This window comes from Bos grunniens, chromosome 27, assembly GCF_055505025.1.
Source record: "Bos grunniens cultivar Pamir isolate PY7600 chromosome 27, Bosgru_T2T1.0, whole genome shotgun sequence".
Classification (NCBI taxonomy): Eukaryota; Metazoa; Chordata; class Mammalia; order Artiodactyla; family Bovidae; genus Bos; species Bos grunniens.
This window is the reverse complement of record NC_141191.1, coordinates 18,081,223-18,095,345: the sequence shown is the minus strand read 5'-3', so window position 1 is coordinate 18,095,345 and position 14,123 is coordinate 18,081,223. Positions and strand designations below refer to the sequence as shown.

Genomic DNA, 14,123 nt, shown 5'->3' with positions numbered 1-14,123 from the left:
GAGGTTTGGTGCTCATGGTTTGTAGAAAGTGTGCACTCAGGAGGGAGCAGAAGTTAGTGAGGGAAGGAGACCAGGCAGGGAACGAGTCAAGCAAGGGTGAGATCGCTGGTGAAGCCTAGACTTGGTCTGACCATGAGGCGAGGGCCTCTAGGAGTAAATCCAACCATGCAGTTGTCGCCACTCGAGGCAGGAGGGCTGGCCTTTGTGCTCCAGGGTCAGCTGGTCATTCATTGTTCCACTAAGGGCATTTCTCTGGAGAAGGGCGCAGCTGCAATAAATGGAAGCACCCAGCACTCATCAGAGTTTCAGGGATAAATGTGTTTCATTTATATACATTGAAGATGCTATATTTATCGTGAAGAGTTGGTTCACATGACTGTGGAGGCTGAGGCATCCCGCAGTCTACCATCTGAAGCTGGAGGCTCAGAAGAGCCAGGGCAGATTCTAATCTGACCCTGAAGACCTTCGAGTCAGGAGTGTCTAAGGCAGAAGTCCCAGTCCAATGGCATAAGACCGAGGTTCCTGCTCAGTAGATAGCCAGCAAGGCTGAGTTCTCCTTTCCTCCAAATTTTTGTTTCTTTAGGCCCTCAATGAATTGGATGATGCTCATCCACATTGGGGAGGGCCTCTGCTTTACTCAGTCTACTGATTCCAATGTACTTTTTTTGGAAACACCGTTAGAGACACACCCAGAAATGTTAAACCACATATACCAAGGTAGTGTCAAGTTGATGCATAAAATTAACCATCCCAAGCCTGAAGTTCACAGACAAAGCGGTTGAGAAGAAACAATGGATGTCAAGAGGGAGAGTGAGGTCAGACTTGAACCTTGGAGGAAGGACTGGAACCCAGTAAGCCATTAACAGAGATTATTTTAAATTTCAGAGTGCATCTCTATGCTGGTTGAATAGACTCCTGCTACTGCTGCTAAGTCGCTTCAGTGGTGTCCAACTCTGTGTGACCCCATAGACGGCAGCCCACCAGGCTCCCCCGTCCCTGGGATTCTCCAGGCAAGAACACTGGAGTGGGCTGCCATTTCCTTCTCCAATGTATGAAAGTGAAAAGTGAAAGTGAAGTCACTCAGTCGTGTCCGACTCTTAGCGACCCCGTGGACTGCAGCCCACCAGGCTCCTCCGTCCATGGGATTTTCCAGGCAAGAGTACTGGAGTTGGGTGCCATTGCCTTCTCCTAGATGTCTGTAAAAGCAGATAGGTTGTATCTATCTGGAGTTACCCAGAACTGAGATGGAAGAGATGACCTTACAAGGTGTCTAATTGTGAATACTCTTATCTGGTAGAATTCTTAAATGAAAAATAGGAACTATCCTTCCTCCTCCTCCCTGTCACACCACACATCACACACACACACACACACACACACACACACACGGCAGCTGTGACAAAGCCTCTAGCTGAGTTCCCCAACAACAATATCTGCATAGAATCTAAGGCTTCATTTTTTTCTTCTCCTCTTGTAAAATAGGATCATTTCAAAGAAAAGTAAATGAATCATCTGATTATGGTAATTATTTGAACAGAAAAGAAGCATAATCACTATAAAATAAATGGAGCAGAGGATTAAAGCCATGAAAGAAATTTGTGACATCACTTATTATCTTATTTTAAAACTTAAAAATCTATATCAAGCCCATTTGTCATCATAACGTTCTGGGTAAAAATGTACTGTTTTGATGACAATTTCATTTGTAGCTGAGTTTCATATATTCTACTCATTTTTCAGGTATTAAACATGCTGAGTCAAAAAATTTATTGAAATATGCCCACGTTAGAATTTAAACATTGGTAATTGAAATTGAACTGTGGGAAAAATAAATTTGCTTTTATTGCTTCAATTTGGCTTAGTATAACCAATTTTCAAAGAAAATTGTTTTCATGACAATCTATCTGAAATTCCTACTTACATGCAAAACCTTGCCTTTTTTAGTCACTGCAGCTTTTTTACTTCACTTCTTTGCAGCATTTTTCAGGATGGAATAAAATTTTTCAGACAGAAAACTCACAGAGGTTATTTTATTTCAGATGTTGAGAGAAGACAATTTAATTTACTTTCTTGAACATTAGAGCAGAAGTCTCAGCTGGGTACTATTCAGGATACAAATATCAGGCAGACAATCTCAGGGGACGACAGTGTGGACACAGAAGAAAGCCAAGTTTACAAGTAAATGTAGTCAAAGCAGAATACCCCCCAGTCTGCCTGAAACGTTCTTCCCACTCTGTCCAGCCCCCTCCCTTCCTGTCTCGTCTTCTGTACATACTCATGTTGTACTTCTTCCTTCTCTTTTAAATTGTGTTTGTTTTTCTAAGATTGAGGGTCGGAGGAATCCTGCCCATTCATTCCCATTTCCCCAGAACCTGTGCACTTAATACATTTTTACTGAATGGAATTTATTACAACAGTTCCTAAATTGAAAGTTGTAAAAATAAAGTGATTTAGGAACCTTCAAAAGAGAAAGCTCTTCTGTGGTGAGGCAAACAAGTGAAGGTTCTAAGCATTTCTTTTAACGCAGACTGGGAGGGCTGGGGAGCAATGAAAAGTTAGATGAGGAGCTGCTCAGGGCAGAAGAAGAGTATGAAACAAAGGAAAACAAACCACAAAAGTAAATACAGTAAGTCCCCTGCATGTGAGCCTTCAAGCAGCAAAATTTCAAAGATGTCAGCGTGCATTCACATGTCCAGCCACCTAAGTTAGTTCTGTTTGAGGAGGCACTGATAGCTTTTGAGGCACAGGAACTGAACATAGAATGATACACAAGGGTTGTAACAGTCTTTCTTCACAATGCAATTCAGTGCTACTGTTATCTATGAGAACAAAAAGAGCTACTATCCAGACAACACAGGATCAGATTTTTCAAGAGGGGAGATAGAATTGAATCCAGCAAGGAACCAGAACCTGTACCATCCACACGAGGCATGAGTGAAATTGCAGCTTGCCCTCCATCACCTACTGCTGACAATCGGCTCTACCATCTCCCACCTCCTCTCCCCACTCCTGTCAGTAATTCCTTTTGCCTGTTCACTTGATGACAGCCCCTGTGTGCCAGCTGTTGTACTGTACTACTGTATTTCAAAGTACTGTAAAATTCAGTTCAGTTCAGTTGCTCAGTCGTGTCCAACTCTTTGTGACCCTATGAACTGCAGCACACCAGGCCTCCCTGTGCATCACCAACTCCTGGAGTTCACCCAAACTCATGTCCATTGAGTCGGTGATGCCATCCAACCATCTCATCCTCCATCGTCCCCTTCTCCTTCTGTCCTCAATCTCTCCCAGCATCAGGATCTTTTCAAATGAGTCAGCTCTTCGCATCAGGAGGCCAAAGTATTGGAGTTTCAGCTTCAACATCAGTCCTTCCAATGAACATCCAGGACTGATCTCCTTTAGGATGGACTGGTTAGACCTCCTTGCAGTCCAAGGGACAAGAATCTTCTCCAACACCACAGTTCAAAAGCATCAATTCTTCGGCGCTCAGCTTTCTTTATAGTCCAACTCTCATATCCATACATGACCACTGGAAAAACCATGGACCTCTAGATGGACCTTTGTTGACAAAGTAATGTCTCTGCTTTTTAATATGCTGTCCAGGTTGGTTCCTTCCAAGGAGTAAGCATCTTTTAATTTCATGGCTGCAGTCACCATCTGCAGTGATTTTGGAGTCCCCCAAAATAAAGTCAGTCACTGTTTCCACTGTTTCCCCATTTATTTGCCATGAAGTGACAGGACCGGATGCTATGATCTTCGTTTTCTGAATGTTGCGCTTTAAGCCAACTTTTTCACTCTCTTTTTCACTTTCATCACAAGGCTCTCTAGTTCTTCTTTACTTTCTGCCATAAGGGTGGTGTCATCTGCATATCTGAGGTTATTGATACTTCTCCCAGCAATCTTGATTCCAGCTTGTGCTTCTTCCAGCCCAGCATCTCTCATAATGTACTCTGCATATAAGTTAAATAAGCAGAGTGACAATATACAGCCTTGACGTACTCCTTTTCCTATTTGGAACCAGTCTGTTGTTCCATGTCCAGTTCTAACTGTTGCTTCCTGACCTGCGTACAGGTTTCTCAAGAGGCAGGTCAGGTGGTCTGGTATTCCCATCTCTTTCAGAATTTTCCACAGTTTATTGTGATCCACACAGTCAAAGGCTTTGGCATAGTCAATAAAGCAGAAATAGATGTTTTTCTGGAACTCTCTTGCTTTTTTGATGATCCAGCAGATGTTGGCAACTTGATCTCTGGTTCCTCTGCCTTTTCTAAAACCAGCTTGAACATTTGGAAGTTCACGGTTCACGTATTGCTGAAGCCTGGCTTGGAGAATTTTGAGCATTACTTTACTAGTGTGTGAGATGAGTACAATTGTGTGGTAGTTTGAGCATTCTTTGGCATTGCCTTTCTTTGGGATTGGAATGAAAATTGACCTTTTCCAGCCCTGTGGCCACTGCTGAGTGGCCAAATTTGCTGGCATATTGAGTGCAGCATTTTCACAGCATCATCTTCCAGGATTTGAAATAGCTCCACTGGAATTCCATCACCTCCACTAGCTTTGTTTGTAGTGATGCTTTCTAAGGAGCACTTGACTTCACATTCCAGGATGTCTGGCTCTAGGTCAGTGATCACACCATTGTGATTATCTGGGTCATGAAAATCTTTTTTGTACAGTTCTTCTGTGTATTTTGCCACGTCTTCTTAATATCTGTAAGATTAAAAATGTTTAATTTTTTTGTGTGTTTGTTTTTTATGTATTTTGGCTTCCCTGGTGGCTCAGATGGTAAAGAATCTGCCTGTAAAGCAGGAGACCTGGGTCTGATCCCTGGGTTGGAAAGATCTCCTAGAGAAGGGAATGGTAACCCACTCCACTGTTCACCCCTAGAGAACCCCATGGACAGAGCTACAGTCCATGGGGTCACAAAGAGTCGTGCATGACTGAGCGATTAGCACGCTTATGTACTATGTGTGTGAAAAGTATTATAAACCTATTACAGCACAGTACTCTCTAGCCGATTCTACTAGTTGGGTGCCTAGGCTAAGTATGTTGGACATGCAAACAAATTGGACTTAAGAATATGCTCTCGGGACAGAGCTTGTCCATGTATAGGGTACTTAACTTTAACATCCTTGTAAAAGAGCTTGTAAAATTTGACTAGCGTATACTTAACTTTAAAATATGTTGAATTATTGTGTTCATATAAAATTGTTACTTACCCTGATTATCTAGAGTTCAATTTTTCTACCTCAAGTTGTTTATAAAATCTAAAAGCATTTCTCCCTTTTCCTTCGGATTGAAGTGAGGGAATTGTAGAGCATTTATTGATCACCTATCATGTGACAGACACTGCTCAGTACTTGACAGAGATGGCCTCATTTAGTCCTCATCATACTCTGCAAAGACAATGCCATCATTAGCTCCACTTACAGAAGAGGAAATTGAAGTTTGATGTGATAATGTAACTTGCCCCAGTTAGACAGCTAGTAAGGGGCGAAGCCAATATTCTAACCCAGCCGCTGATAATGGGATGCCTTTTTTAATAACTATGCTATGGATGAGGGCCCTCTGTTTTCCAGGAACAGGAATTTGAGAACCTTTGAAGAGTTAGAGATAAAAGGCCTGGAACTTAGGGAAGTCCTGCCTGGCTTGAGGTTAAAAAAAAAAAAAGCGATATGAGGTTTCTCAGATAATGTAGACGATTCCAGAATAAAAGACGTGATGTGAGTATCCTCAAGATATATATTTTTTAAAGCACAAGAGAAACCAAGGAGTTAAAAAGAGAACAGTTTTGACCATGAAACATGCCTTGTTTGGGGAATCCAGGAGCTTGGAAACAGTGGAGTTGATCTGATAAGGACAATGAAGAGTTCAGTTCCCAGGGAGATGGCTTCCACTTCTTTTAGAATGCGGCAGAAGCTGTGACATCATGTCACCCGAGTGGCAGACCCAGCTCTTTTTCAAAAACTGTGAAAGAAAACCCATGCGACCCATGGAAACTGGCCCTAACCACAAAGGAAATGGCAGCCCACTCCAGTACTCTTGACTGGAAAATCCCATGGACAGAGGAGCTGATGGGGTTACAGCCCATGGGGTTGCAGAGAATTGGACATGATTGAGCCACCGACACTTTTCACTGTTTTTCAGTAACTGTGATATCGGGTCATCCGAGCAGCCGACACAGCTCTTTCTTGAATACCTGTGAAAGAAAACCCATGCAACCCGTGTGAAACTGGCCCTAACCCATGTTTTCTAAACCTTTCTCTTTTAGGGAATGTGTTTGTGGTGAGCCTGGCAGTTGCAGACCTGCTGGTGGCCGTGTATCCATACCCCTTGGCGCTGGCGTCTATAGTTAATGATGGGTGGAGCCTGAGCTCCCTGCATTGCCAACTTAGTGGCTTCCTGATGGGCTTGAGCGTCATTGGGTCCGTTTTCAATATCACGGGAATTGCCATCAACCGCTATTGCTGCATCTGCCACAGCCTCAGATACAACAAGCTGTATAGCAGCACGAATTCCCTCTGCTACGTGTTCCTGATATGGATGCTGACGCTCGTGGCGATCGTGCCCAACCTGTGTGTGGGGACCCTGCAGTACGACCCGAGGATCTATTCCTGTACCTTCACACAGTCCGTCAGCTCAGCCTACACGATCGCCGTGGTGGTGTTCCATTTCATCGTTCCGATGCTCGTAGTCATCTTCTGTTACCTGAGAATCTGGGCCCTGGTTCTTCAGGTCAGATGGAGGGTGAAACCTGACAACAAACCGAAACTGAAGCCCCAGGACTTCAGGAATTTTGTCACCATGTTTGTGGTTTTTGTCCTCTTTGCCATTTGCTGGGCTCCTCTGAACTTCATTGGTCTTGTTGTGGCCTCGGACCCGGCCAGCATGGCACCCAGGATCCCTGAGTGGCTGTTTGTGGCCAGTTACTATATGGCATATTTCAACAGCTGCCTCAATGCGATCATATATGGACTACTGAACCAAAATTTCAGGCAGGAATACAGAAAAATTATAGTCTCATTGTGTACCACCAAGATGTTCTTTGTGGATAGCTCCAATCATGTAGCAGATAGAATTAAACGCAAACCCTCTCCGTTAATAGCCAACCGTAACCAAATAAAGGTGGACTCCGTTTAAAAATGCGGAGCATGAATGGCAAGATCTGAACACTGCTCCAAGCCTTACTCATTTTCATTCCCTCTTGGTAGATGCCTAGAAAAACAATGTGGAGGAGAAAGCTTACAGTCTTCAGAGTGTGTCTCTATATGTCTGAGCTAATGTGCTGTCAGCATTTTGAACAAGTCTCTGGTTCTACTTACCAAGAGAAACAGAACATTCAGTGAGTTATATGTTCATTGAAGAGTATAGTTCAGGAACAGAGTGGGAGTTAATTTTAAGGAAAATGCTGAATGTATTCAAGTGGAGAAAGTGTGCAAACTTTTCTTTTATTGCCAAGTGCCACCAAGGTTCAGTTCAGTTCAGTCGCTCAGTCGTGTCCCACTCTTTGCAACCCCATGAATCGCAGCATGCCAGGCCTCCCTGTCCATCACCTTTTACTCAAACTCATGTCCATCGAGTCGGTGATGCCATCCCCCCATCTCATCCTCTGTCGTCCCCTTCTCCTCCTGCCCCCAATCCCTCCCAGCATCAGGGCCTTTTCCAATGAGTCAACTCTTCACATGAGGTAGCCAAAATATTGGAGTTTCAGCTTCAGCATCAGTCCTTCCAATGAACACCCAGGACTGATGTCCTTTAGAATGGACTGGTTGGATCTCCTTGTAGTCCAAGGGACTCTCAAGAGTCTTCTCCAACACCACAGTTCAAAAGCATCAATTCTTTGGCTCTCAGCTTTCTTCCTAGTCCAACTCTCACATCCATACATGACCACTGGAAAAAACCATAGCCTTGACTAGATGGACCTTTGCTGGCAAAGTAATGTCTCTGCTTTTTAATATGCTATCTAGGTTGGTCATAACTTTCCTTCCAAGGAGTAAGCATCTTTTAATTTCATGGCTGCAATCACCATCTGCAATGATTTTGGAGCCCAAAAAAATAAAGTCTGACACTGTTTCCACTGTTTCCCCATCTATTTGCCATGAAGTGACAGGACCGGATGCCATGATCTTATTTTTCTGAATGTTGAGCTTTAAGCCAACTTTTTCACTCTCCTCCTCCACTTTAATCAAGAGGCTTTTGAGTTCCTCTTCACTTTCTGCCATAAGGGTGGTGTCATCTGCATATCTGAGGTTATTGATATTTCTCCCAGCAATCTTGATTCCAGCTTGTGCTTCTTCCAGCCCAGCGTTTCTCATGATGTACTCTGCATATAAGTTAAATAAGCAGGGTGACAATATACAGCCTTAACACACTCCTTTTCCTATTTGGAACCAGTCTGTTGTTCCATGTCCAATTCTAACTGTTGCTTCCTGATCTGCATATAGGTTTCACAAGAGGCAGGTCAGGTCATCTGGTATTCCCAAGGTAGTAATTGCTTTTTTCTCCTCCACTTTTTGAATATTTCTAGTAGAAAAACAAGCAATGTGTTTTACTTAAAAATGAGTACATAGAACAAAAAAGGGAAAGTGAGATGAGTAACTCATTACACAGAGAAAGGCTGAAAATAAATCAGTGAATAACTCCACAACCACTGCCATCACCAAGTCTTCACTTGGCTGGATTAGCATTGGGGAGCTGCAGTCATGATAATCACAGTGATCCTCTCTATTAAAAACTGTGCATTCAACTAGATAAAGAACAAACTATGTGACAGAATTCTTTTCAAATGTCAATAACCATAGTATTTTAAAGCACTAGCTACATAGAAAACTGTGTTCAACTTTGTTAGACATTTGGTTTATTATTATCTTGTCACTGAATATCATTATCATTCATGTCACTGACCAGCTGTTTTGAATTTTTCTCTCTTAATTTATTGAGTCATCTAATCAGGTAAAAGGTCCACAAAGGTCTGTCTAGTCAAAGCTATGGTTTTTCTGGTAGTCATGTATGGATATGAGAGTTGGACTGTAAAGACAGCTGAGCACTGAAGAACTGATGCTTTTGAACTGTGGTGTTGGAGAAGACTTTTTTTTTTTTTTCTTCAATTTAAATTGACTCTTGAGAGTTCCTTGGACTGCAAGGAGATCCAACCAGTCCATCCTAAAGGAAATCAGTCCTAAATATTCACTGGAAGGACTGATGCTGAAGCTGAAGTCCCAATACTTTGGTCACCTGATGCGAAAGGCTGACTCACTGGAAAAGACCCTGATGCTGGGAAAGATGAAGGCAGGAGGAGAAGGGAACAACAGAGGATGAGATTGTTGGATGGCATCACCGAGTCAGTGGACATGAGTTTGAGCAAGCTCTGGGAGTTGGTGATGGACAGGGAGGCCTGGCATGCTGCAGTCTATGGGGTCACAAAGAGTTGGACACAACTGAGTAACTGAACTGAATTGAATCAGTTAAAAATGCCAAAGAATCAAAGAGTTGTAGATTCTTAGATATATGTGCTAAATGCAATGAATGTGTTCTTGATTGATAATTGATTTGGGCAAGTCAATTGCTAAACCAGAAAGTTTTTCTTTTATAGGTAACTAAAAACAATATTCTGTAATAGCTCAGTATTTTATTGCCCTAATAATACTGAAAGTCTAGAAGAAGAAGGGAAAAAAGCATGAGTAAACTATGGTTTCATAAACTATGATTCTAAGTTTAATCCAAATACTATTTGGAAGTACTATGAGGTTTGTGGCATGGAGTGCTTTGCAGAAAATTAGAACCAGATTTTCTTGTATTTTAAAGTTATGCAAAAATAAAAACAACAACAACAAAAACAAACTATCACGTTCTAGAATGAATTGGTGTTTTGCAAATATATACAGAAGACAAAACTGATCTGGATATGTTTGCTAATATCTCTACAGCTATATAATCAGAATCTCCTTGGAAATTTCTAGGGTCAATTATCGTAAAAGATATCTCTGATAATTTGTTTGATCAAGCATATTTGAGAAATACTAAATTATTACAGATTTTATTTTCTTGGGCTCCAAAATCACTGCAGACAGTGACTGAAGCCATGAAATTAAAGGATGCTTGTTCCTTCCTTGGAAGGAAAGCTATGCTATGCTAAGTCGATTCAGTCATGTCTGACTCTGTGCGACCCCATAGACGGCAGCCCACCAGGCTCCACCATCCCTGGGATCCTCCAGGCAAGGATACTGGAGTGGGTTGCCGTTTCCTTCTCCAATGCATGATAGTGAAAAGTGAAATTGAAGTTGCTCAGTGAAGTTGACTCCTAGCAACCCCATGGACTGCAGCCTACCAGGCTCCTCTGTCCACGGGATTTGCCAGGCAAGAGTACTGGAGTGGGTTGCCATTGCCTTCTCTAGGAAGGAAAGCTAGATAGCATATTAAAAGGTAAAGACATCACTTTGCCAACAAAGGTTCATATAATCAAAGCTATGGTTTTTCCAGTTGTCATGTATGGATATGAGAGCTGGACCATAAGGAAGGCTAAGCACCAAAGAACTGATGCTTTTGATCTCTGGTATTGGAGAAGACTTTTGAGAGTCCCTTGGACTGCAAGGAGATCCAACCAGTCTATCCTAAAGGAAACTGAATATCCTAATTTTTCAGTCCTGAATATTCATTAGAAGGACTGATGCTGAAGCTGTAGCTTCAATACTTTGGCCACCAGATGCGAAAAACTAACTCATTGGAAAAGACCCTGCTGGTGGGAGAGATTGAAGGCAGGAGGAGAAGAGGCTTCAGAGGATGAGATGGTTGGATGGCATCACCGACTCAACAGATATGAGTTTAAGCAAACTCCAGGAGATAGTGAAGGACAGGGTAGCCTGGTGTGCTGTAGTCTATGGGGTTGCAGATATTCAGACAGGATTTAGCAACTGAACAACAACAACAAATTATAGTTTGTGGTGAAGAAGTTGATGGTGATAGTGATGGGGGATGTGTGTGTATGTTTGTAAGTTATCTCTAAAACTTTTCCCATCAAGTCATTTATATGTTAAAGGTCTAGTCAGAGCAAAATTAAATAGTAAAGATCATTTTAAAGCTAATGTTCCAAATTTCAGATAACATTCAAAGAGATTAACCATGGTAACTCCTTTTGAAAGATATTATACTTCATTCTTGATGCTGAGGATGAATTACTGTGTTGCTAACTATGTGTAGTATGATTTCTTGCTCTTCATAGCATTTTATTTCTTAATTTATACAATAGCAAAAATACGGCACAGAAGCTATGGCTTTTAAAAATTATCTGCCAAGTAGAGTACCTCACCTGAAGATCAAGTATGTGACTTTAAAGTCTAGAAATGTTTTTCTTCTCTATCATCAAAATATTAACTCGTTAAAAGAATGACAGTGAAAAAGTAACTCATAAAGATCAAAGACTGAGATTTCCTCTATTGAAATCACATTGTAAAAGACGTGTAAGCCTTCGAGACACAGATCAGCGGTGTCCTCACTGTAATATTAATAAATAGAAAGTGTTTCTCTCCTGAAAAAACCTCAGATAGGTAGGTAATCTGCTGTGCCTGATTTCCCCAGTGTGTAAATTACTTTGTGAACTGTTTGAAAGATTAACTTTATGTTTTTATTTTTTTTAATTTATTTATTTTAATTAGAGGCTAATTACTTTACAATATTGTATTGGTTCTGCCGCACATCAACATGAATCCGCCACGGGTTAAGATTAACTCTTTAAAAACTACTAGATTACTATTGATCCAATGATAAATACTGTTGCATAGTACAAAATGAATAGCTGGCAATGTGCTGCATTATTAAAGGGAGCACATTTTCATCAGGTCTGCTATGTTAATTAACTATAAGCCTCTGTTAAGGTAAACTTCTTTAATCTATCAGAATTACTTACCAGTGTAATAGTTTTTGTCAACCTTCCCTCTGTCTCTTAGAGTACTGGTGGTGATATGAGGGTTAGCAGTGAAACGAAATGACATTTTGAAGCGGCACAATTTACAGATTTTGTGAGTATTTGGACTGTCTGTAGCTTGCATTTCACTGCCTAGGCTGGCTGCTTTGTGAAGCTGATAGCAACACCTATGTTATAACATGAGGAAATACCTTTTTTTTTTTTTTTTCTTAGCAGAATCTGGATACGCAAAGTCTACACAAGACTGTTTGATTAAGGACAAGAATAGTAAAAAAAAAAAAAAAAGCAAAAGCAAAACAAAAACTATCGTTATCTTTTTAAAAAGTCAGTTGCTAGAATCATGTGCAATTTCTAGCATAATATTATTTACAGTCCTATGCTAATATCCAGTTGTAGTGGACAGACTCCAGAATCTGACCATTCCAATTTATATCATTCATTTGCATATTAACTCTGGAGGGCTTGCCTCAATTGTATTTCTTTCTGAAAAATTTAAATCACACAGAATTCTGTTTTGCCCCTGTTTGCCCCTACTGAATCTCACTTTTAAACATATGTTGTATTTCTTATACCTGTTGGAACATATCAGTTTGGGACTTTTATTGCCTGTGTTTTATTATGTAACCTTCATAATCACACAAAATAGGATTATTTTTGTTTAAAACTAAGGAGTTAATAGAATATTATGCTTTGAGGAAGGAGTAATTTCAGTTTTCTACTTTATTTCATGTTTCATTACCGTGTATTTGGGTATGTAAATCATTTATGTGCATAAACAATATTATTTTTTGACAAAGCAGCAGAACTACTTGATTTTAAATATTCTGGGAAGCAGTGTGACACTATAACCAGTCTTGGATATTAAATCTATAATTGCTCATTGAGTAAACACATTCAACTTGAATGTTGTGTAATGAATAATAATTTTGACCATTTTTTGGACTGTCTCTGATGCATTATCAAATATTTCACTGTGAATAAGCAAACACATCTGGACCATAATAGATGCATATCAAATTTAAATGACTGAATGTTACATTTGAGAGTTATCTGAGCATAAGCGCTTCCCAAGTATCTCAGTGGTAAAGAATCTGTCTGCCAATGCAGGAGACACAGGAGATGGGATTTTGATCCCTGGGTTGGGAAGGTCCCCTGGAGGACGAAATTGCAACCCACTCCAGTATTCTTGCCTGGAAAATTCCATGGACAGAGGAGTCTGGCAGGCTACAGTCCGTAGTGTTACAAAGAGTCAGACACAACTGATCATGCACACACAAAATCTTTAAGCAGCCTTTTCTTTTTTAAAAAATAATTTTCAGAATTTTTTTTCACTGTTTTACTTTACTCTTGTGCTTGAAAATCTTCGTTTAAAAATTATTTTTTACAGAACAAAAAAAGCTAGATTCTCTATAAGGATGAACAATAGTTTTGTTATTTTTGCTTGCAATTTTTGTAAATCTCTCAGAAGAGCATGTTGGTAAAAATTTGGGGGAAAAGGGAGATTTTAGTTGGGTCTAATATTTATGTTGCTGATGAGTGAGTACTTATTTTAGTAAGGGTCTTTTGGAACACCAAAGACTGAATGTAAAGGAGAATTGTAAAATGTAGGAAAAGACCAAAATATTTGGCCAAAGTCTTAACCTACATATAATGTAGCAATAACAAGTAGGGTAAAATTTTAGGAATAAATTAAGCGGGTACCAGGAGATGGTCTGGTAATTGTCAGGTTTTTAGATAGATGTGATCTAAACTTTTGTGCCAAGTTCCGGAAATGTGGGATATATCCTAACTGGGTTCAGCTTACACTACCTGCCCCCGGAAGTATTGCACAAGATGTGCGATCATCTTGTTTTGTTTTGCTTTTATTCTCTGTGGCATGTGGGATCTTAGTTCCCCAACGGAGTGTGGAGTTTTAACCACTGGACCACCAGGGAAGCCCCTCAATCACCTTACTTTAAAGTGGCAAAGGGAAATTTAAATTCCACTATGAGACATCAGTCATAAAGGAATATATAATTACAATCACAAGCCTTAATCATTTTTGTAGTATGTACCATCTTCAGAACAGAAACAGTTTAAATTAATAAAGATGATTGTTTCAGTCAATCAGTTCAGTCTCTCAGTCGTGTCTGACTCTTTACGACACCATATACTGCAGCACGCCAGGCTTCCCCATCCATCACTAACTCCCGGGGCTTGCTCAAACTCCTGT

At 40.6% G+C, this 14,123-nt stretch overlaps 1 protein-coding gene across 6 annotated transcripts in view; it reads left to right on the top strand.

The window, feature by feature from the left end:
* The window catches only part of MTNR1A (melatonin receptor 1A), a 157,931-nt gene that overhangs the window by 20,434 nt on the left and 123,374 nt on the right, over positions 1–14,123 (top strand). For 3 of the 6 annotated variants that reach the window (XM_086380143.1, XM_086380144.1, XM_086380145.1), the window contains exon 2: positions 6,263–7,161. The exons of the other annotated variants lie outside the window; for them this stretch is intronic. In XM_086380143.1, the coding sequence (XP_086236269.1) occupies positions 6,397–7,131 (735 nt within the window). In that variant the 5' untranslated portion in view covers positions 6,263–6,396 and the 3' untranslated portion in view covers positions 7,132–7,161. Of the gene's footprint in view, positions 1–6,262; positions 7,162–14,123 lie in introns of those variants that run through there. 6 annotated transcript variants of the gene reach the window in all.